The 23,660-nt window shown below is 37.8% G+C and overlaps 3 protein-coding genes across 18 annotated transcripts; all 3 read right to left on the bottom strand.

The window, feature by feature from the left end:
- Window positions 1–352: 352 nt before the first annotated feature.
- LOC103953686 (disease resistance protein RPV1-like) lies at window positions 353–8,727 on the bottom strand. 6 transcript variants are annotated; one of them, XM_048565153.1, is made up of 13 exons: window positions 7,706–8,727; window positions 7,441–7,555; window positions 7,215–7,331; window positions 6,365–7,064; window positions 3,883–6,093; window positions 3,501–3,793; window positions 2,510–3,025; window positions 2,246–2,389; window positions 2,050–2,123; window positions 1,878–1,951; window positions 1,687–1,796; window positions 1,464–1,605; window positions 1,107–1,317 (listed from the first exon to the last, which is right to left on the bottom strand). In XM_048565153.1, exon 5 carries the CDS (start codon window positions 5,284–5,286, stop codon window positions 4,066–4,068), a length of 1,221 nt encoding a protein of 406 aa, XP_048421110.1. In that variant the 5' UTR covers window positions 5,287–6,093; window positions 6,365–7,064; window positions 7,215–7,331; window positions 7,441–7,555; window positions 7,706–8,727; the 3' UTR covers window positions 1,107–1,317; window positions 1,464–1,605; window positions 1,687–1,796; window positions 1,878–1,951; window positions 2,050–2,123; window positions 2,246–2,389; window positions 2,510–3,025; window positions 3,501–3,793; window positions 3,883–4,065. The 6 variants fall into 6 exon arrangements, with proteins under 6 accessions (XP_048421111.1, XP_048421110.1, XP_048421108.1 ...); XM_048565154.1 differs by lacking the exon at window positions 1,107–1,317 and adding an exon at window positions 353–804 and having other exon boundaries at window positions 2,050–2,389; XM_048565151.1 differs by having other exon boundaries at window positions 2,050–2,389.
- Window positions 1,489–3,632, bottom strand: LOC125468691 (triacylglycerol lipase 1-like). The gene is made up of 6 exons (XM_048564897.1): window positions 3,501–3,632; window positions 2,510–2,590; window positions 2,312–2,389; window positions 2,088–2,094; window positions 1,815–1,951; window positions 1,489–1,605 (listed from the first exon to the last, which is right to left on the bottom strand). Exons 1-6 carry the CDS (start codon window positions 3,630–3,632, stop codon window positions 1,489–1,491), a joined length of 552 nt encoding a protein of 183 aa, XP_048420854.1.
- A 1,039-nt stretch (window positions 8,728–9,766) lies between the features above and the next one.
- On the bottom strand, window positions 9,767–17,585 carry LOC108867684 (disease resistance protein RPV1). 11 transcript variants are annotated; one of them, XM_048565141.1, is made up of 12 exons: window positions 17,462–17,585; window positions 17,270–17,391; window positions 17,095–17,173; window positions 16,564–16,843; window positions 15,769–15,980; window positions 15,054–15,687; window positions 13,772–14,873; window positions 13,203–13,505; window positions 11,976–13,102; window positions 10,603–11,886; window positions 10,231–10,470; window positions 9,767–10,152 (listed from the first exon to the last, which is right to left on the bottom strand). In XM_048565141.1, exons 6-9 carry the CDS (start codon window positions 15,521–15,523, stop codon window positions 12,212–12,214), a joined length of 2,766 nt encoding a protein of 921 aa, XP_048421098.1. In that variant the 5' UTR covers window positions 15,524–15,687; window positions 15,769–15,980; window positions 16,564–16,843; window positions 17,095–17,173; window positions 17,270–17,391; window positions 17,462–17,585; the 3' UTR covers window positions 9,767–10,152; window positions 10,231–10,470; window positions 10,603–11,886; window positions 11,976–12,211. The 11 variants fall into 11 exon arrangements, with proteins under 11 accessions (XP_048421098.1, XP_048421097.1, XP_048421100.1 ...); XM_048565140.1 differs by lacking the exon at window positions 17,462–17,585 and having other exon boundaries at window positions 10,603–10,873; window positions 10,973–11,886; window positions 17,270–17,453; XM_048565143.1 differs by lacking the exon at window positions 17,462–17,585 and having other exon boundaries at window positions 10,603–11,265; window positions 11,546–11,886; window positions 17,270–17,453.
- Between the last annotated feature and the right edge of the window lie 6,075 nt (window positions 17,586–23,660).

Raw genomic sequence — 23,660 nt, 5'->3', positions numbered from 1 at the left:
ACAATGGATATCAGCCTGAATTGATTGTAATGTGGACTTGCTGCATATGTATAAGATGCTGATATTTCTATGCACAAGTGTGGAACAAGAACTGGGGAAGGGTAGTCTTCTGTAAAGGGTATCGAGTTCGATCAGTATAAAAAAAAAATGGTGCAAAGTCTGTCACTGAGCACTCTAAAACTATTTCTCCACTGGTGCAATAATTTTAGAGACAAGCTCAAGATGGAGAGATAGTGCTAATTAATGAGGATATTTTAGGAATAAAAGTTGGTGAGAAAATAACATCTTAATTTGGTAACTTTTTATTGTGAATGAGATTATAATGTGGATGGATAAATAAAACAATGAGGCAGGTCTAGAAACTTTCTTTAATATATTCAAATGAAAAGTAATTTCTTTGTGCCCTTCGATTTAATATATTTAAATGAAGAATAGTTTAAAGGAAGAGATGGCATCTCCTTTTCTTCTCTCTAAAGTAGTGGAAAGTAATTTGACATTAGCTAAAAAAATAAAGCTAAGCTTAATGCTATGGGAGGTAAAGTAGTGGAGAGAAATGTTGGCTCTCCATTAGCAGCTGTGTTTGCCAAAATCATACCAATGGATCCTGCATCTTTCATCACCTGTCCTTCTTGCACTCTGAGCCAAATACCACTGTCACAAATCACATTCTTCCCGGCAACAACGCTGCAATCCAAAGTTCCTTCCAAATACAAGGAGCTGGGATCGGAGCAAGTTGAAACGACTGGTTTCCTACTGGCTTTCAGCCCTCGGACAGCTATCCCTCGCTCCTCTGTAGTGGTCGGCCTATAAATTTAGTATCATTTAATATTTTTAATGAGTCACTCATTTAACTATTTTCATTTCTTATGCGTTCAAAATCAGACAAATTCTTTGCACACTCTTTTACTTTTTTTTTTAAAGAAAATTTTCTATTATTAAAAGAAGAGTTCGAAACTATTACATTAGTAGACAGAGAGTTTCGAACTCAAGACGCATGAGTAGAAACCTAACACCATTCCACTAGGACATTGGACAGGGCTGGTCCTGAGTTTTTTTGTGTCCGGGGCGAATGCTCAAAATATACATTTTTCCAATACAGCAACATATATTAAAAAGAAATATTAAAAGAGGGCTAGAACCCAGTCAAAGCTGGGGGGCTAGGCCCTCACACCCATATTATATTACTTGAAGAATAAACATACAACGAGGGGACATAGTACGCAAACCCCAATGATAAAAAACAAAATCATATACAACCACTCCAAGCAATCAACATGGCCATCACATATTGAATCAAAAAGGTTGACGCCCCATTCGCTGCATATATAGTAAAGATAACAAGATTACTACTAATATAATCTCATAACATCAAGTAAAAAGAGTCATCTGAAAAGATGAACATATGCATCAATTTTATTACACAAGCTATTCATGCGCTATACTTTGAAGAAGGTAGGGAATACCTGATCAACATATATGTTAACCACTCTAAGCAAATTTAGAAGTGATATGCTCCAAGTATGATATTGGACAGAAAAGCGCGGCAGCTTCAACCAGTTCTGCTATATCCGGCTGGGTGAGAGCAGCCAAAGACATGATCGTTCCCTGATAACATGAATAAATTGAGAAAACACCAAAAGTAGCAGCACGGGTAGGAGATGTGAAGTAGATGAAGAGGTGTAAAACCTGTGAATTCCAATAACAAAGACTTCGGAGCTTGTTGTCGAATATCTGCAGCGGATCATTTCTGATAGATCAAACCGAGCCAATTCCCGTGAACTCCAATCCCAAAAATCCTACAATAAAGCATAAACCTTATTCTCTTCTGATAAAGATGTGTGTCCATGATTCCAACGTGTTTGATGCACATTCCCTACCCATACATCAAAACCTTGATCTGCAAGGATGAATCCCAGAGATCCTTCTGGAGAATTTAAGAACCATGCGTCACCTGTTAAGATCAAGAAAAGCCAGTAACCAATTTCAATTGAGTTTGAAGCACATTAGAGCCTAATTTAAAATGTATCCCATTGATGTTCATCAATTTACCCAATAGTTAGTTTCAAGAAAGGAAATTCCAGCTGAACCTGAAAACTTCAGATCAGGGGGCACCAAATATTGAGCTATACATTCAAAGTTTGAAATAATCAACTTAGTAGGACCAATATGTTGAAAAAATTGGAAGGAGCTATGAAAGCAAGGCTTTTCACTAATCAGGCGTCCAGAGAATCAATATTTTACTCACGGATCAGTCATGGGGAACACTCCCCACCAAAGCAATCTCAATAGTCCTTCAAATCTCAAACCATACAGAAATTGCACTAGCAAACACGACTTCTAATAGTCCTTCACATCTCAAATCCAGTAAGTACCCATCTTTCGTCTGAATCTGGAAACCAAGCAGCAGTGGATTTAACAGTCTGGGTATCTCAAAGTTACTTTAATCACAAATTTAACAATTAAGCATATAAATGGGCATTTTTTAGTGAAATATTAGTATAGTACTCACTGTGTGCTCGGAGCAAGAGTACCCAGAAAGCTCAATGAGTTGCACGCAGAGGACTGCAGCGGTGAACGACAGCGACCAATTCTGTAAAATTCAGTCGAGTTTTGGGCAATTTCTGCAGCGATTTTGGAGGTCAAGAGGCTGATAAGGAAAACTGCGACCAAAGGGCACTGGTCTGGAAAAAAGGCTCTGGTCACCACTGTCGCGATTCCCGAAGTGCCCCAAAACAATTTCGGCCCTGGACAGGTGCACTGTTTGCACTGGGCCAAGGCCGGCCCTGAATCGCGATAACGTCCTTCTCCAAACAGTACTTATACAGATGCTAGAAATATCTACCAGAACCATTCAATTCTAGCGTCTAGAGCTTTAGCATTAGTTGGTACAAGGTACATTCTTCCGAAGAGAGAGATGAAATCGTTGAGGCTCTTATTTATTCCTCCTCTTGTTGTGCCGTTTTAGACTGCTAATTCCAGACAATGCAATCTCATGCATCTTCCCCGCAAAAGCATGCGTGCCAGACTTCAAGATCAAAATTTTCCAACAAAAGTAACTTTAAGATCAAACTCATCAGCGGAATAAATGGTGCACAAAGGGATTTAAAATCTTGACAAATGTGTATTTTTGGCAGATTTTATGTGAGCATGCAACTAAAACATGAAGGGAAGCAATCACCAAGCAAAATGTACGAAGTAATCTGTCCACAAATTGGGAAAACTTTAACAGTTTGAGTTGTAACTTCTCCGTTGTATTTGTTAAGGCAAGACGGATGTCAACTATGCAATTTTCTGCAAAACTTAAAAGGCTGCATAGCAGCTCTTGTTCGTTGTATTGAATATCATTGTTTTACTGATGAATGCAGAGTTTGCTGATGATTCAAACAACAAGCAATTGAAAATCCCATCATTATACCCCACATCATTTACACAAATTCAGAGGGCTCATCCACTGTAATTGCAGATATATAAATGTTAAAATTAAAGGAAATGCAAAGTACCTTGCACCCAAATTGGAGGAGCACCAGCGGCATTAGCAAGTTAGCAACGGGAATTGACATGCCAATATCTTCACAGTTTCTGCACAAGCACAAATCAAAAGAATCCGGCCGTGGAGTTATGTACCTCTCCATGGAAAATGCCACCTCTTGGGAATTCAAAAAATGGGGCTGTGGCTAGCCTTCTGACCACGCCAATTCTACGAAAGCCGCCACAACACGGCGTTGTGTCCGATTGATTGCTTCAAAATGGAGCTTCGTTTCCATGTGTTTACCATCACGGAGTACCCAAACCCCTGAAATTTATTTCTTTATTCATATAATAAAATTTCCCAAATTTTGACATTCAATTCCGAATCAAAAATAGGGTTTGAATTTTGATTACCTAGAAATTGGGGGGTTGCGGTGGAGAGGAACCCAGGCCAAGGGAGCTATGTCTCTGTGATAAGGCGTGCCAAATTACAGAGTCAGGAAGATGTACAAGTCTTTTGCAAGTTCTCAGATTTAAATACTGAAGCCCCGTAAGGCGTTCAATCCAGGGGGAAAGCTCTTTGATAAATGTTCCATCCTATAAAAGCACTCTTAATCGTTCCATATTTTCTTCAATGCTTGGAAACACCTCAAATTTTGTACAACCAGAAAGGGAGAGACTGACAAGGGACTTGAGTTGACAAATGCTGCTTGGGAGACTCTTAAGTTCCTTGCAATAATTTAGGTTCAAATGACACAACCCCGTGAGATTATTAATTGACGAGGGCAGTTCTCTAATTTTTGACCCGGATAAATCAAGCTCCTTTAACCCCTCAATCACTTCTAAAATCTCTGGAAACTTCTCAAGACTCGAGCAGTTAGAAAGATTATGGAATTTAAGAGATTTCATACGAATGCTGCTTGGAGGACACTTAAGTTCCTTGCAATCATCTAGGCCTAAATAACCCAACCCCGTGAGATTATTAATTGACGAAGGCAGTTCTTCAATTTTTGATCCGGATAAATCAAGCTTTTCTAACCCCGTAAGCCGTTCAATCCAAGGGGAAAGCTCTTTGATAGATGTTCCATTCAAGGAAAGCTCTCTTAATCCTTCCATATTTTCTTCAATGCTTGGAAACACCTCAAATTTTATACAACCAGAAAGAGAGAGACAGACAAGGAACTTGAGTTGACATATGCTGCTTGGAAGACACTTCAGTTCCTTGCAATAATTTAGGTTCAAATGTCTCAATCTCGTGAGATTATTAATTGACAAGGGCAGTTCTTGAATTTCTGACCAGGATATATCAAGCTTTTCTAACCCCTCAATCACTTCTGAAATCTCTGGAAACATCTCAAGACTGGAGCCAGAAAGATTAAAGGTTTTGAGAGATTTCATACAAATGCTGCGTGGAAGCCTCTTAAGTTCGTTGCAATCACTTAGGACCAAATAACACAACCTTGTAAGTTTATTAATTGACGATGGTAGTTCTTTAATTTTTGACCCGCATAAATTAAGCTCTTCTAACCCCTCAATCACTCCTGAAATCTCTGGAAACATCTCAAGACTGGAACAGCCAGAAAGGTTAAAGGTTTTGAGAGATTTCATACGAATGCTGCTTGAAAGGCTCTTAAGTTCCACACAACATCTTAGGTTCAAATGACTCAACCCCGTGAGATTATTAATTGACAGGGGTAGTTCTTTAATTTTTGACCAAGATAAATTAAACTCTTCTAACTCCTCCATACCCTCTGCAATCTCTAAAAACATCTCAAGACTCGAGTAGACAGAAAGATTAAAGGTTTTGAGAGATTTCATACAAATGATGCTTGGAACTCTTAAGTTCCTTGCAATTTTCTAGGTCCAAATGACTCAACCCCATGAGATTATTAATTGACGGGGACAGTTCTTTAATTTTTTTGACCCGAATAAACCAATCACTTCTGAAATCTCTGGAAACATCTCAAGTTTGGAGCAGCCAAAAAGATTAAAGGTTTTGAGAGATTTCATACGAATGCTGCTAGGTAGAATCTTAAGTTTTTGGCACCCATTCAGATTCAATAAAACAAGGTTTGTAAGCGTCGAAATAGACGGGTGAACCTCAATTAATCTCATACAACTTTGAAGAATTAGCCTCTCAAGATTTGGCATATTTGTGAAGTCAGGGGTTTCCTTAAGGTATTGACAATAACTTAAATTGATTAATTTCAACTTTTCCAGCGTCTGTTAAAACATTCAAGAAAACATGCATTACTTAATAAGACATCCCACTAAAAACCCAAACATTTAAAAGAAACAAATACATGTAATGATTGTACGTACCTCGGTTCCTTCCCAAAGTCGGTCAATGAGACTAAATTGCATGTCAAGTTCAACAAGATTTTTGAATTGAAAGTTGGATGACAAAGACTTGAGAGGGAATTTAAACCAGGAGAGATACCTCAAGTTAAGTAACTTAAAGGGCCCAATCAAGTGGTGTTTGCAGTAATCAAGTTTAAAAATTTAGTCCTTATGACTGATCTTGAGAAGTCTTAGTTGAGTCATACTAATAAAATCTTCAGCATTTAAGCATCCCCAATCTGAGTACAAGAAATCCACGATTATGCTTTCAACTGCTTTTGTAGCCTGTGCAAATCAAAGTAAAGGAAAATACAGAGAACCTTAGTTTAGATTATGAAATTAATGCTTGCTTCTTAAGAAGCTGTTTGTTAATCATTTCGTTTAAACTCTCATTTCGTTTTTAGTTTAATTGTTTTCAATTTTCAATTATTAAAACGATAAAAACTGAAAATTGAAAATTGAAAACAAAAATGGGTATCCATCGGGCTTAAGAAATTGATTTTGGTCAAAAGTTGAATTTTTCTACTAACAATTGCATAAGAAAAAGATTTCTCACCGTATTTTGAGTTAGCACGTGATGAACATCGTCATAACTCCACAACCTACTTCGTCTCCCAGGCTCTTTGATAGATTCTTGGCAGACGATTTCTCGACCCATTTCCTCTAATGTATCATGCATCTCCAGTTCCCCTTCCTTTGAGACAGTTATGAGAGCTTGATCCATTAGAACTCTTATTCCTGTATGAGGATGGAAACCACAACTGTCCAGAATTTCAGTTGCATGGTCTTTCTTCATCCCTTTAAAGAAACATGCAATATCTAGAAAGATGTCTTTCCCTATGTCATCTAGTCCATTGAAGCTTGTTTTAAGCACATCATGAATTCCTCTTTGCGGGATTTTCCTTATTTTTTCTAACTCATCTTCCCACTCGTGTATAGTTTTTTTACGAAGAAAAGCTCCCAAAACTTTGAGTGCTAAAGGCAGACCTTGAGCATACGTCACGATTCGAGAGATTATCATAATCTCTGGTGGGTTGGTTTTTTCCGAAGGCATGCCGCCTAAAGAGTTCCAGAGCTCCAGAATCACTCAAAGTCTTGGGATTATATATCACATCAGCTATGCTTAGTAATTGTGAATCTCACAAGAAGTTAATGCATAAAGAACTTTCAGAGGGTGCTATGAGGCCACTGAAAAGGATAAACCCCGCAATAATTGAATAACAAACAGCATAAAACTGCTTAAGGTTGTATGAACTCTGCAAGCAATGCATTCACCTTGTGATTAATACTCTGCATAAACACTAGTTTTCGCAAATTTTTATGAACCGACAAAAGGCTACAACAAAATATGGCTAAAACATGCCGGGGATATGAAAATACATGTCTTCACAGTGGCAGCAGCTTACCAGGGGAGGCAAAAATGGAATGAATGATGGAAAACTAGGAAGTTCGTTTTCTTGGTCTTCATTTACCGCTCCAAGCTCTGCGCGTTTAATCCGCTGTTGTATCCTCAGCCTGCGAACCTACGCATATCGAAGCTCATTCTTAAAGAGCACATTTCTAATGGCAATTGGAGAGTAATTTAAAACATGCTAAACTGAGAAAGTGGTAGCAACTAGCAATTGCTCTCACCTCCTCCATATGCACGAAAATTTTGTTGCAACGACTCCGAATATTATCTTGAATTTTCTGCAGCTCCATTGCGGCAACGTCCTGCACTGTTTCAGGCCCCTCTCTGATACAAAATCTGCACAATTAAGCATGTAAAAACTAAAAATTACAGTCTACAAACCAATTTCCGTATCATTTTTGGGTTAATTAACATCAACATCAGATAAATCACATGGGTTTTTCCCATAAAGTTACGAACTTTCAAATACCAGTAAGCTGTAAGTACCCGGCGGGATTTGTATCGGCAGCGGGATTGGGATCAGAATCGACAGACGGAGCGAAAGAGGAGGAGTCGGGCTCCGAAGCCATGGCTAGGGATCTCCATCTGGAGCTGCTTGTTGATATAGGGCTTCTTGTTTAGCTGAATTTGGAGCAGCCGGAGCCATGCAGTTTGTACGGACAGCACCGATTTACGGGCGAAAGAAACGGCCAAAAGTCTGCCGGAGCAGAGCATCTCTCTCTCAAACCAGAAGGTAGAGTTTTCCTTTCTGTTTCTCTCCAGCTTTCCTTCACTGGTAAATTCCAGAGAAGCAGAGAAGAAGGCTCTCTGTGAAATGGCGATGGTGCAAGTAGAGACACAAAAAATGTAAATCTTGAAGCAGCGAACATGTGCACATTGTGCAGAGAACCACAAATAAAATTGAACTTTCTCTCCTGTGAGAGACCTTCCCTCTGGTTGAGGGTGATTCTCACCGTTCTGTGGGATCGGTGGATTTTCTTTTGTTTCTTTCTTCCTCTCTTTCTTTACTTCCATCCGCTGTTTTTTTCCTTGGGTTTCTTGGCTGATCTGCCTTCCTCTCTCCCCTGTCTCTCATCCATCTTCATCCAATTTCCGAGCTTCAGTCACCTTTGACCGCGTTTTGTTGCGGTGTTTTGAGTGGGTGTGTATCGATCTGGTGCTTTCACTGTGTCGGGTGTTCCTTGCACCGTCACCCTCTCTTTGTTGTCTGCCTTTTGTTGGCAGTGTTGCTTGTAGACTCCCACGAGCTTCTTTCAATTGGCTGCAGGTTGTTGGTGGTCTGTAGCTATGCTCAGAGGTATCAATGAGGCGCGGTTTAATTTGGGGCAAGATTTTGGATAGATCGACATGCACGGCTGCTATTTTGATGGTTGTAGTGGCGGTGGTGGCGGGCAATGCTGCGGACGAGGATGTTTCTGGGTTTTCTTTTGTTTTGGTCTCAACTTTTGGTTGGGTTGCTGTTCTTTGTTTTTGTATTTCGGTTTTGGACCTTTGCTTTGTATATTTTGGCCCGTTGTAATGTTTGTAGTTGATTATATGTTGCCTTTGTTCCCAAAAAAAAAAAAAAAAAAAAAAAAAAACCATGTGTAGAACATGTGTCAACTACCGAACTTTAGGATTAGGAGAGAGGGAGGGAGATAGAGTGAGTGAACAGCAAAGAAAAAAAAAAATAATAAAAATGATTTAAAAACTTTGAGTTTTAATGATAAAGATAAAATAAAAGATAAAGTGAATAATATTATGATTGACTTTTTAATATAAAAAAAGTGATTTTTCATTAAAATGAACAGTACCGAATGCTTTTCGTTAAAGTTCTAAAAAAAAAATGAAGAGAAGTGATTGATTCTTCTCACATTTTTCTTCCTTGTTTTTCAGGGAAAAAAAAAAAGAAAAAAAAGATTTTTAGTGGACCTGGTATCGTTAGATTCGAGTAGTATGTCACATTTAAAATTTTATTATAGGATGATAAACGTCGAAAATAAAAAGTTAACTACGGTGGGCATCTTTGAGATTTTAGAAAGCTTTGTGCAGTCAAACACTTCGGCCTTCCTAAAATCATTACTGTTGAGAGGGTTACTTGCCTCATACAAACATTTTACGTTTACTTAGAACTAGAAAGACAAGAATTGCAGGTGATTAATTGCTCTAATCATGGGGTCTATTTTTTAACTCATTGTGTTTTGAGTTTAAACATTTTTCCCTCTCTTTTATATATATATATATATATATATATATATATATACACACACACACATATACATACATACATACATACATACATACATACATACATACATACATATATATTAATGTAAAATATCGTTCGTAATAAAAATATAAAATAAAATAAAACACTCTCATTCATATATAAGATGATTAAACGTGAGATTAATAATTTTAATGAGTGACTCAGTTAACTATTTTTATTTCTTGCGTTCAAAATTACACAAATTCTTTACATACATTTTTTTTAGAAAAGAAAATTTCTATTATTAAAGAGAAAGTTCGAAACCATTACATTATAAAAGGAGTTTTGAACTCGAGACGTATAGATAAAAACTTAACACCTATCCATAAGGATATTAGACCACCAGGGGTGTTCCTGGGTTTTTTGGTGCCCGCGAACCCTCAAAATGTGCCTTTTGTCCAGTACAACAGCAAAAAGTAAAAAAAAAATATTTAAAGAGGGCTGGAACCCAATCAAAGCTAGAGGGCTAGGCCCTCACGCCCATATTATATTACTTGAAGAAAAAACATACAGCCGGGGGAACATAGTACCGAAACCCTGACGATCAAAAGCAAAATCATACACAAGCACTCCAAACGGTCAACATAGCCATCACATGTTGAATCCAAAATGTACAAACGAGCGGCAGCTTCAGCCAGTTCTGCCATATCGGCTGGATGAGAGCAGCTAAAGACATGATTGTTCCCTAAAAACATGAATAAATTGAATAAACACCAAAAGTAGCAGCAAGGGAAGATGTGAAGTAGATGAAGAGGTGTAAGACCTGTGAATGTCCAGCAACGAAGACTTCGGAGCTTGTTGTCAAATATCTGCGGCGCATCATTTCTGGTAGATTAAATAGAGTCAACTCCTGCCAACTCCAATTCCCAAAAATCCTACAGTACAGCATAAATCTTGTTCTCTTCTGATAAAGATGTGTGTCCCTGACTCCAACGTGTTTGACGCACATTCCCTACCCATACATTGAAACCTTCATCTGCAAGGACGAATCACAGCGATTCTTCTGGAGAATTTAAGAACCATGCATCACGTGGTTAAGATCAAGAAAAGCCAGTAACCAATTACAATTGAGTTTGAAGCAAATTAGAGCCTAATTTTAAATAGTTAGTTTCAAGAAACGAAATTCCAACAGAACCTGAAAACTTCAGATCACGCGGCACCAAATTTCCAACAGAACCTTTGAGAGATTTCATACGAATGCTGCTGGGTAGAATCTTAAGTTCTTGGCACCCATTCAGATTCAATAAAACAAGGTTTGTAAGAGTCGAGATAGACGGGTGATCCTCAACTAATCTTATACAACTTTGAAGAATTAGCCACTCAAGATTTGGCACATTCATGAAGTCAGGGGTTTCCTTGAGGTATTGACAATAACTTAAATTGATGAATTTCAACTTTTCCAGCGTCTGTTAAAACATTCAGGAAAACAAGCATTACTTCATAAGACATCTCACTCAAAACCCAAACATTTAAGAGAAACAAATACATGTAATGATTGTACGTACCTCGGTTGCTTCCCAAAGTCGGTCAATGAGACTAAATTGCATGTCAAGTTCAACAAGATTTTTGAATTGAAAGCTGGATGGCAAAGACTTAAGAGGGAATTCAAACCAGGAGAGATACCTCAAGTTAAGTAACTTAAAGGGCCCAATCGAGTGGTGTTTGCAGTAATCATGTTTAAAAATTGAGTACTTATGACTGATCTTGAGAAGTCTTAGTTGAGTCATACTAATAAAATCTTCAGCATCTAAGCATACCCAGTCTGAGTACGAGAAATCCACGATTATGCTTTCAACTGCTTTTGTAGCATGTGCAAATCAAAGTAAAGGAAAATACAGAGAACCTCAGTTTAGATTATGAAATTAATGCTTGTTTCTTAAGGAGCCGTTTGATAATCATTTCGTTTAAACTCTCATTTCGTTTTTAGTTGAATTGTTTTCAATTTTCAATTATTAAAACAATAAAAACTAAAAATTAAAAATTAAAACAAAAATGGGTATCAATCAGGCTTAAGAAATTGATTTTGGTCAAAAGTTGAAGCTTTCTACTTACAATTGCATAAGAAAAAGATTTCTCACCGTATTTTGAGTAAGCACGTGATGAACATCTTCATAACTCCACAACCTACATCGTCTCCCAGGCTCTTTGATAGATTCTTGGCGGACAATTTCTCAACCCATTTCCTCTAATGTATCATGCATCTCTAGTTCCTGCGCCCCTGAGACAGTTATGGCGGCGGAGTTATGTACCACTCCTTGGAAATGCCACCTCTTGGGGTTTGAAGAAATCCGGCCGTGGCTAGCCGTCTGACCACGCCAATTCCACCAAAGCCGCCGCAATGCGGAGTAGTGCCCAATTGATTGCTTCAAAACAGAGCTTCGTAACCATTTGTTTATCAGCAGAGAGCACCCCAAAACCCCTGAAAATTATTTCTTTATTCAGATAATAAAATGTCCCAAATTTCGAAATTTAATTCTGAATCAAAAGTAGGGTTTGAATTTTGATTACCTAGAAATTTGGGGTTGGGGGGAGAGGGACCAAGGCCAAGACGAAGCTATGTGTGTATGATAAGGCGTGCCAAATACAGAGTGTCAGGAAGATGTACTAGTCTTTTGCAGTTTATCAGATTTAAATACTGAAGCCCCGTAAGCCGTTCAATCCAGGGGAAAAGCTCTTTGATAGATGTTCCATCCAAGAAAAGCTCTCTTAATCCTTCCATATTTTCTTCAATGCTTGGAAACACCTCAAATTTTGTACAACCAGAAAGAGAGACAGACAAGGTACTTGAGTTGACATATGCTGCTTGGAAGATACTTCAGTTCCTTGCAATCATCTAGGCGTAAATAACTTAACCCCGTGAGATTATTAATTGATGATGGCAATTCTCTAATTCTTGACGTGTATAAATCAAGCTCTACTAACCCCTCAATCACTTCTGGAATCTCTGGAAACATTTCAAGACTCGAGCAGCCGAAAAGATTAAAGGTTTTGAGAGATTTCATACCAATGCTGCTTGGAAGACTCTTAAGTGCCTTGCAATTTTTTAGGTTCAAATGACTCAACCCCGTGAGATTATTAATTGACGGGGGTAGTTCTTTAATTTTTGACCCGGATAAATCAAGCTCTTCTAACCCCTCAATCACTTCTGAAATCTCTGGAAACATCTCAAGACTCCAGCAGCCATAAAGATTAAAGGTTTTGAGAGATTTCATACAAATGCTGCTTGGAAGACTCTTAAGTTCCTTGCAATTTTTTAGGTTCAGATGACTCATCCCCGTGAGATTATTGATTGACGAGGACAGCTCTTTAATTTTTGACCCGGATAAATCAAGCTCTTCTAACCCCTCAATCACTTCTGAAATCTTTGGAAACATCTCAAGACTACAGCAGCCACAAAGATTAAAGGTTTTGAGAGATTTCATACGAATGCTGCTGGGTAAAATCTTAAGTTCTATGCACCCATTCAGATTCAATAAAACAAGGTTTGTAAGAGTCGAAATAGACGGGTGAACCTCAACTAATCTTATACAACTTTGAAGAATTAGCCTCTCAAGATTTGGCACATTTGTGAAGTCAGGGGTTTCCTTAAGGTATATACAATAACTTAAATTGATGAATTTCAACTTTTCCAGCATCTGTTAAAGCATTCAGGAAAACATGCATTATTTAATCAAGACATCTCACTCAAAACCCAAACATTTAAGAGAAACAAATACATGTAATGATTGTACGTACCTGGGTTCCTTCCCAAAGTCGGTTAATGAGACTATATTGCATGTCAAGTTCCAAAAGATTTTTGAATTGAAGGTTGGATGGCAAAGACTTGAGAGGGAAATAAAACCAGGAGAGATACCTCAAGTTAAGTAACTTAAAGGTCACAGTCAGGTGGTGTTTGCAGTAATCATGTTTAAAAGGGTAGCCCCTATGACCGATCTTGAGAAGTCTTAGTTGAGTCATACTAACAAAAGCTTCAGCATTTACGCATTCCCACTTTGAGCATGAGAAATCCACGATTATGCTTTCAACTGCTTTCGTAGCCTGTGCAAAGTAAAGGAAAATATAGAGAACCTTAGTTTAGATTATGAAATTAATGCTTGTTTCTTAAGGAGCCGTTTGATAATCATTTCGTTTAAACTATCATTTCGTTTTTAGTTTAATTGTTTTCAATTTTCAATTATTAAAACAATAAAAACTAAAAATTAAAAATTGAAAACAAAATGGGGTATCAATCAGGCTTAAGAAATTGATTTTGGTCAAAAGTTGAAGCTTTCTACTAGCAATTGCAAAAGAAAAAGATTTCTCACCGTATTTTGAGTTAGCACGTGATGAACATCTTCAAAACTCCACAACCTACTTCGTCTCCCAGGCTCTTTGATAGATTCTTGGCGGACGATTTCTCGACCCATTTCCTCTAATAAATCATGCATCTCCAGTTCCCCCTTCCCTGAGACAGTTATGAGAGCTCGATCGATCAGAACTCTTATTCCTGTATGAGGATGGAAACCACAACTGTCCAGAATTTCGATTGCACAGTCTTTCTTCATCCCTTTAAAGAAACATGCAATATCTAGAAAGATGTCCTTCTCTGTTTCATCTAGTCCACCGAAGCTTGATTTAAGCACATCATGAATTCCCCTTTGCGGGATTTTCCTTATTTTTTCTAACTCATCTTTCCACTCGTGTATAGTTTTGTTAAGAAGAAAAGCTCCTAAGACTTTGAGTGCCAAAGGCAGACCTTGAGCATATTCTACGGCACGACTCAAGAGATCATCATAATCTCTATTGGGTTGGTTTTTCCTAAAGGCGTACCGCCTAAAGAGTTCCAGAGCTCCATAAGCACTTAAAATATTGGGCTTATATATCTCATCAGCTATGCTTAGTAATTGCGAATCTCTAGTTATAATAATTCTACTTCCACCACCAAATGAATGTTGGTCTCCAAGTAAAGCTTCAATTTGTTCTAATTCGTCCACATCATCAACAACAATAAGAACTTTTCTCGGACCAAGGCTTTTTAACATCACCTGGAAACCTTTCTTCGAAATGTCGTAACTCCCCACCTTGTTGTTCGAGATACTAGATAGAAGTTCTGTTTGCATATGTAGTTTGCCGTGCTTCATGAAATCTTCCTTGACATTTTCAAGAAAGCAACAAGCTTCATATTGACAAGCGATATCATCATAAACAGCTCTGGCGATGGTTGTTTTGCCTAAACCACCCATACCCCATATTCCAACAACGCAAACATTATTCGTTTCACCTCCGGGAGGATATAATAATAAATGCATTTCCTGCATATGAGAATCCATTTCAACCAAGCCATTCTCTTTCCTTGATGATGAAGAGATGTCGATCAATTTCCGATAAACATCTTCTACAATTTCCTCAATAAGCACTGCATCATTCCTGTCAAATTTAAAAAACAATAATAATAACACCACCAAATAATAATTAATGGGTCTTTTTCATCTGTTAGTTTTCAAAAAAATAGAAATAAAAACTAAAAACTAAATATTTATAAAATTACCCCTAAACGTTACAAAAATCCCAAAAATTAATAGGAAACTAAAACAAATTAGGATTTACTCGTAGTTTCGCGAATCCCAGCCGGATAAACTGGTGGCAGTGGTAAGAGCAGATCTCCAGCTCTGAACCTCTTCCATTTCAGCGTTAGTATCGCGATCGTACTGAGCAAAAGCTTCCGCGAAATTTTTCTTGAGTTTACGAACATCAGACGGATCAACTTCATAGAAAATGGGGAGTACAATCTGGTTATCCTTGCATTCCAGGATTTGCACAAGTTCTTTCAAGCACCAAGTGGAAGAAGCATAGTTTTGAGAGAAAACTACAATCGAAAGCCTTGATTCTCGAATCGCTGTCAGGAGCTCGGAAAGGTGGTCGCCTTTTCTGAGCTTTTCGGCATCAATGAAGGCGTTGATTGGTTTCTTAACCAGAGCGTTGTAGAGATGGCTGACGAAGCCCCTCCGAGTGTCTTCCCCTCTGAAATTGATGAACACATCGTATTTCCCACCAAGGCCAGAAGAAGAAGCAGCCATTAATCGATCGCACCTGGTCAGCGACTCAGCAATGATCGAGCAGCTAATACTAAGAAAATTTTAACTACAGAAATACTCAATTTACAAATTGGACAAAGAGCGGCAGCTTCGACCATTTCTGCTATATCCGGCTAGGTGAGAGCAGCTGAAGACATGATTGTTCCCTGATAACATGAATAAATTGAGTAAACACCAGAAGTTGCAGCAAGGGAAGGAGATGTTAAATAGATGAAAAGGTGTAAGACCTGTGAATGTCCAACAACAAGGACTTTGGAGCTTGTTGTCGAATATATGCAATGCATCATTTCTGGTAGATCAAGTAGAGCCAATTCCTGCCAACTTCCAATTCCAAAAATCCTACAGTAAAGCATAAATCTTATTCTTTTCTGATAAAGATGGGTGTCCATGATCCATCGTGTTCCACACACATGCCCTACCCATACATGGAAACCTTCATCTGCAAGGACGAATCCCAGTGATTCTTCTGGAGAATTTAATTACCATGCATCAACTGGTTAAGATCAAGAAAAGCTAGTAACCAAGTTCAATTGAGCTTGAAGCACATTAGAGCCTAATTTAAAATGTATCCCATGGTTCCCATGGATGTTCATCACTTTACCCAATAGTTAGTTTCAAGTAAGGAAATTTCAACGCAACCTAAAAACTGCAGATCAGGGGGCACCAAATAGTGAGCTATACATTCAAAATTTGAAATAATCAAGTAATCAACTTAGTAGGACCAAATTGTTGAAAAAAATGGAAGGAGCTATGAAATTAAGGCTCTTCACTAATCAGGCACCCAGAGAATCAATATTTTACTTACGGATCAGTTACGGGGGAACACCCCCACCAAAGCAATCTCATTAGTCCTTCACATCTCAAACCATACAGAAATTGCAGTAAAAAAACACGACTTCTATTAGTCCATCACATCTCAAACCCAATAAGTAGAAAACAAGCAGCAGTGAATTTAATCACAAATTTAACAATTAAACATATAAATGGGCATTTTTTTAGTGAAATATTAGTATAGTACTCACTGTGTGCTCCGAGCAGAGTACCCGGAAAGCTCAATGAGGTGCGCACAGAGGGACTGCAGCGGTGAACCACGGCGACCGATTCTTTTACATTCAGTCAAGTTTTGGGCGATCTCTGCACCGATTTCGAAGGTCAAGAGGCAATAAGGAAAGATGCGGCGGAACGGCACTGGTCTGGAAGAAAGGCTCTGGAGGCCGCTGTCGCAACTCGCGAAGGAAGAAGTGCTTCAAAAAAACTTGGGCCCTACAAAGGTGCCCCGTTTTCACTGGGCCAGGGCCGGCCCTGTGGATCACATGTTTATTTAGCGATAAATTCCAAGAGTTGGAGTTGTTAGTTTTCGATTGTATTTGTTAAGTTACGAATGTGTTGACGATGCATACGAGAAGCAATTGAAAATCCCGTCATTACACCCCACTTTCGCCAAAAAAGCAATCTAATCTAAGAGTAATATAGCCATTTACACAAACTCAGAGAGCTCGTCCACTGTAATTTGCAGATATAGAAATGCTGAGATAAAAGGAAATGCAAACTACCTTTCACCCAAATTGGAGGAACACCGGTGGCATTGACAAGTTAGCAACGGGTATTGACATACCACTATCTTCAGAGTCACTGCACGAGCACAAATCAAAAGTATTAAGAAATAAAAGCAGCACATAAGCAATTGAACCTGCCAAACCCGAAGGAAAAGATAGGCAACAAAAGTACCTCTCCCTGGCGACATAATCACATAAGCAATTGAAAGCCGCCGCACGCGGCGTAGCCACCGATTGATTGCTTCAAAACGTATCCATGTGTTTATCAGCACAGTCAGAGTGTACGCAAAACCCCTGAAAATTATTTCTTTTTTTAGATAGAAATGTAATTCCGAATCAAAAATAAGTTTTGAATTTTGATTACCTAGAAATTGGGGGGTTTGGGTGAGAGGGACCTTGGCCAAGACGAAGCTCTGTCATATGGCGTGTAGCCGCCATGAATGCCAATGATGTTTGTACACGTGTCAAACTTTCATTACCGAACTCTGTAGTGGATGTGGATGATGTTTAGGAGTATAGTACACATGTCTAAATGTCAGTATCCCAATTATCAACTTCTACTGCACTGTCCCACAAGCATGGATGGATCCATATAGGGACCCAAAAGGTCTTGGGACCCTCTGGAAATCCGAAGAAACACTTATGATCGACCTTTAGGATCCTTCAACAATTTGGACAGATGGAGCAAAGAGGCTTGTTGCCTCCATGGATGTGCGTGCAGCAATGCTTATAACGAAGAAGAAGAGGTTTCTAATTTTTGTTTTAATCCTCGAAATCGTCGCAACCTCCCAACTTTAAACTCAAGTTACCCGTCCCCTAGTAGCATTTGCCGTTCCACCACCTCTAGCTGCCTAATTTTATTTCTTCCAAATTCATTTAAGTTTTTTTAATTCTAAGCTCTAGTCTCAACTCTCAATTGTAATATATATGTTACATTAACAAATTTCATCTTCATAGATTCATTAATTGATTCGTTATGTTGCTGAGGAGAATTTGTTGGTTTTATTACCTTTGAGATTAATCTTGATTATTATTATTTTTTTTTTTAAAGCGGGACAACTAGTGGCAAGCCACGGTTATCCACTCCTTCTAGGGGCCTGGAAGATTCACAGAGACATTTCAACTTTCTCCTTACCACAGTCAAGCAGACTCACCAGCTTGGAGCCTCGAACCCAGGACCTACCTGTTTTTCGTATTTTGAGAGCCGAAATTCGCACCTTTACCACTAGGTCACTTGATGTGGTTAATTAATTTTGATTATTCAATGAACCAATTTCAAAAAAAAATAGTGATATGGAACCAAAGTAGTGTAATTTTTTTTTTTTGAACTTTTATCTTAATACCCTCCGATCTTGAAATCCTAGATTCGCCACTGCCCACAAGCGTACTAAATCCTCAAACTTGATAGGTAACTGAGAAAGATATGCGCACCCACCGAGATGAACAAGGATTCTTCAGTCTCTCAATCCCTCAAGCTCCTGAAACCAGGTAATCTCTTTGATAGATGTTCCATCCGAACGAAGATCAAATTTTGGGCAACCATAAAGAGTAACATTTCTAGGAGATTCAAGTTGACAAATGTTGCTTGGAAGACTCTTAATAAGTTCCTTGCAAAATTCTAGACCCAAATAACTCAACCCCGTATTTTTCATTGATAACAGCAATTCTTCAATTTTTGATCCGGATAAATAAAGCCTTGATAGTTTCTCCATAACTTTTGAAATCTTTGGAAGCAACTCAAAACTCAAGCAGCAAGAAAGATCAAGGGTTTTAAGAGCTTGGGAGACTCTTAAGTTCCTTGCAATCACGTAGGACAAAATAACACAACCCTGTGAGATTACTAATTGACGAGGGCAGTTCTTTAATTTTTGACCTGGATAAATTAAGCTCTTCTAACTTCACCACACCTTTTGAAATCTCTGAAAACATCTTAAGACTCGATTAGCCAGAAAGAACAAGGGCTTTGAGAGATTTCATATCAATGATGCTTGGAAGACTCTTAAGTTTTGTGCAATCTCCTAGATCCAAAAAACTCAACCCCGTGAATTTATTAATTGACGAGTGCAGTTCTTTAATTTTTGATTCGGATATATGAAGCCTTGATAGTTTCTCCATAACTTCTGAAATCTTTGGAAACAACTCAAGACTCGAGCAGCCAGAAAGATCAAGGGTTTTGAGAGATTTCATACGAAAAATGCTTGGAAGACTCTTAAGCCCCTTGCAATCACGTAGGACCAAATAACGCAACCCTGTGAGATTATTAATGGATGAGGGCAGTTCTTTAATTTTTGACCTGGATAAATAAAGCTCTTCTAACTTCACCATACCTTCTGAAATCTCTGGAAACATCTCAAGACTCGAGCAACCAGAAAGAATAGGGGCTTTGAGAGATTTCATATCAATGATGCTTGGAAGACTCTTAATTTTCGTGCAATCTCTTAGATCCAAAAAACTCATCCATGTGAGTTTATTAATTGATGAGGGCAGTTCTTTAATTTTTGATTCGGATATATGAAGATCTTTTAGTCCTTTCATAACTTCTGAAATCTCTGGAAACATCTCAAGACTCGAGCAACCAGAAAGATTAAGGGTATTAAGAGATTTCATACTAATGATGCTTGGAAGACTCCTAAGTTCCTTGCAATCTTTTAGATACAAATGCTTCAACCCCATGAGATTATTAATTGATGATGATAGTTCTTTAATTTTTGTTTTTGATCGGGATAAATTAAGCTTTGATAGTTTCTCCATAACTTCTGAAATCTCTGAAAACATTTCAAGACTTGTGCAACCGTAAAGATCAAGAGTTTTGAGAGATTGCATACCAATGCTGCTGGCTAGAATTTTAAGTTTTGTGCACCCATCCAGATCCAATAAAACAAGTTTTGTATGATTCAAAATAGATGGGTGAACCTTAACTAACTTTATACAACGTTGAAGAATTAGCCTCTCAAGATTTGGCACCCTTGTGAAGTCAGGGGTTTCCTCAAGGCATAGAGAATAACTTAAGTTGATGAATTTCAACGTTTCCGGCGTTTGTTAAAATATTCAAGAAAACATGCATTACTTAACAAGACATCTCAGAACCCAAACATTTAAAAGAAACATATACATGTAAGTGATGATTGTACGTACCTGGGTTGCCTTCCAAAGTCGGTTAATGATACTAAATTGCATATCAAGGTTAACAAGATTTTTGAATTGAAAGTTGGATGGTAAAGACTTATGGTGGAATCTAAACCAGGAGAGGCACCTCAACTCACTAGAAAGAAACTTTAAGTGCCCATTCAGGTGTTGAATGCCGTGAGCACTGATCTTGAGAAGTCTTAGTTTGGTCATATTATCAAAAGCTTCAACATTTAAGCATCCCTCATCTGAGTTCCACGAATTTAGGATTATGCTTTCAACTGTTTTTGTACCCTGTGCAAATCAAAGGGAAGGAAAAAGCAGAGAACCTCAGTTTAGATTATGAAGTTAATGCTTGTTTCTTAAAAAACCGTTTGATAATCATTTTGTTTTCACTTTTCACTTATGTTTTGATTATTTTTTTAGAAATCTGAAAATTGAAAACACATAACTTGTTTGTAATTGTTTTCAATTTTCAATTATTGAAAAAAATGAAGATGAAAAATTAAAAATGGAAACAAAAGTGGTTATCGAACGAGCTTAAGAAATTGATTTTGGTCAAATTTGAAGCTTTCTACTAAACATTGCATAAGAAAAAAAATTATCACCGTTGTTTTAGTTAGCACATGATGAACATCTTCATAATTCCACGACCTACTTCGTCTCCCAGGCTCTTCCACTAATAAATTATGCATCTCCGGTTCCCCCTTCCATGAGAAAATTAAGAGAGCTCGATCAATTAGAACTCTTATTCCAATATCAGGATAGAAACCACAGCTGTGCAGATTTTCAGTTGCATAGTCTTCTCTCATGCCTTTAAAGAAACATGCAGTATCTAGAAAGATATCCTTCTCCGTGTCATCTAGTCCATCGAAGCTTGTTTTAAGCACATCATGAATTCCCTTTTGTGGGATTTTCCTTATTTTTTCTAACTCATATTCCCACTGGCATACAGTTTTGCTTTCAAGAAAAGCTCCCAAACACTTTTGAGTGCCAAAGGCATACCTTGAGCATATTTTACGGCACGAGTCGAGAGATCATCATAATCTCTGTTGGGTTGGTTTTTGCTAAAGGCGTACCGCCTAAGGAGTTCTAGAGCTCCATAATCACTTAAAATCTTGGGCTTATATATCTCATCAGCTATGCTTAGTAATTGCAAATCTCTAGTAGTTAAAATAATTCTACTTCCACCACCAAAGGAATGTTGCTCTCCAAGTAAAGCTTCAATTTGTTCTAATTCGTCCACATCAGCAACAACAATAAGAACTTTTCTCTGACCTAGGCTATTTAACATCACCTGGAAACCTTTATTCGAAACGTCGGAACTCCCCACCTTGTTGTTCGAGATACTCGATAGAAGTTCTGCCTACATGTAGTTTGCCATGCTTCATGAAACCTTCCTTGAAATTTTCAAGAAAGCAACAAGCTTCAAATCGACTAGCGATTTTATCATAAACAACTCTAGCGATGGTTGTTTTACCTAAACCACCCATACCCCATGTTCCAACAATGCGAACATCATTAGTTTTAACTCCAAGAGGATGCAATAATGAATGCATGTTATGCAACCAAGCCATTATCTTTGCTTCTTGATGATGAGATGAGGATCAATTTCTTAAAAATATCTTCTACAATTTTCTCAATAAGCTCTGCATCATCCCTGTCATATGAGATGTTGACGTATATGTTTTTAACTACAAAACTACTACAACTTCAGATGAGAAAAAAAAATGAGAAAGTGTAACTACGTCAGTAGTTGCATGGTGATTACTGATTGTTCAAAAGAAAGCTTTCAACCCCGCGTCCTGCTCTTACATCATGGTATATATAGCTACTGCTTCTTCCATGATCTTAGCATGAGCCAGCAACTCAGCTCTCTTTTTCCCGGATGGATGGGTTGAAAGATAACCTCTGAGTGCATCGTCACCACCAAAAACCTTGCTCAACTTCAAATACACAGTTAGACACACTCTGGGATCATATCCATCAGAAGCCCAATTCCATCCTGTGTAAGAGAGAGCATGAGAACACGAACATGAAAAATGAAAGAATTGTATTCAGCATTTTGTCAAGCTATCAATTGGTACACAAGCAATACGATGTAATAATCATGTTAAAATAAAATATAAAAAGCAAGACTACACATCCAAGCTTTAATCCAAAGAAATCTCAATTAGTAATCCAAAGCTTATTGATTATCATTCAGTTAGTCCAGAAACACTCAACCTATCCAACTATTTTACGACGTTATCAAAAACTACTACTACTACTTTCCAGGTGAAACATGAAAGGGTAAAAAAGCAAACATGAATCACTAGATTTACCACAAATGATATGCCGAATAATCTAACAGTAAGTATCAGACTAATCCAACGGTATCACAGAGCATATATCGATAAGAAAAATAAAGAAATATTACCGAAAGCTCCATTATTCTGTAAGGTAATATTGGAGGTCACTATCATCTTTCCCGTGATCAGTGAATAAAAGCCTAAGATCTGACTCTTGGATTCAAGTCATGGGTTTGGGTTGCATTTCTCTAGTCTCATGTTTGAGTACCATGTTCATCTTAACATACTCTTTTTTTTTTTTTTATCAAACATCTTAACATACTTAGGGGTGTGTTCAATTGGGGATTTGAGAGATTTTAATAGATTTATAAATCTATAAATTTTTATGGAGTTTAATTGATTTATAGATATTTCATGTAAAATTTTAGTTTAATTCCCGTGAAATCTCATAGGAAGATGTGAGGCTTGAGAATGCTTAAAATACATTACGAAATCTCTCCAATTGAATTCCTCAACTTTTTCAAATTCTTTACAATTAGTTTCTAATTGAATACACGTTGAATGTTGTAAACTTCTTTGAAATCGTAATTGAATGCATCCGGATTTCTAAATATTTTAATAAACCATCTTAAAATTCTTATTGAATACTTTGAATTTTAAAGAATCACTTAAAATTTTGATTGCATACCCTTAGATTCATTAAAAAAATTAAAAATTTTCAAAATCCCATTTAAATACATCACCCTTAATAAATTGTACATTATATTATATCATGACAGAAATAGTCGCACAAGGAAAGAGATACAACCAAGTCGGGAATACCAAGGTCTTGAGCACATTAGCTCATGCCTCCGGATTCTGCAATTCGGGTCGGGTTCCGAAGTTCGAGCTCACATTTGATGATCAAATTCATCACATGTGATCCAACGGTGGCAATTGGCAAACCCACCTCGGAGTCAAAAAATGCGGCTCACGCTCCCTCTCTTTTAAAAAACCCTAGCAAAACCTCGGCCCTATAAATCCCTTCACATCCGCCGCAGGAGGCACCCAAATGCTCCTTTCTCTTCCCTTTCACACACTAATCCCTCGCATAGGCGATGGGATTCCCAGTTGCTTCTCCGTCGGAGAAACCATTCCAACTGCTCC

Source organism: the organism of the source record quoted next, unplaced genomic scaffold (genome assembly GCF_019419815.1).
Source record: "Pyrus x bretschneideri cultivar Hongxiangsu unplaced genomic scaffold, Pyrus_bretschneideri_v1 Contig4, whole genome shotgun sequence".
Lineage (NCBI taxonomy): Eukaryota > Viridiplantae > Streptophyta > Magnoliopsida > Rosales > Rosaceae > Pyrus > Pyrus x bretschneideri.
The sequence above is the reverse complement of the archived record's forward strand: the minus strand, read 5'-3'. Positions and strand labels throughout refer to the sequence as shown.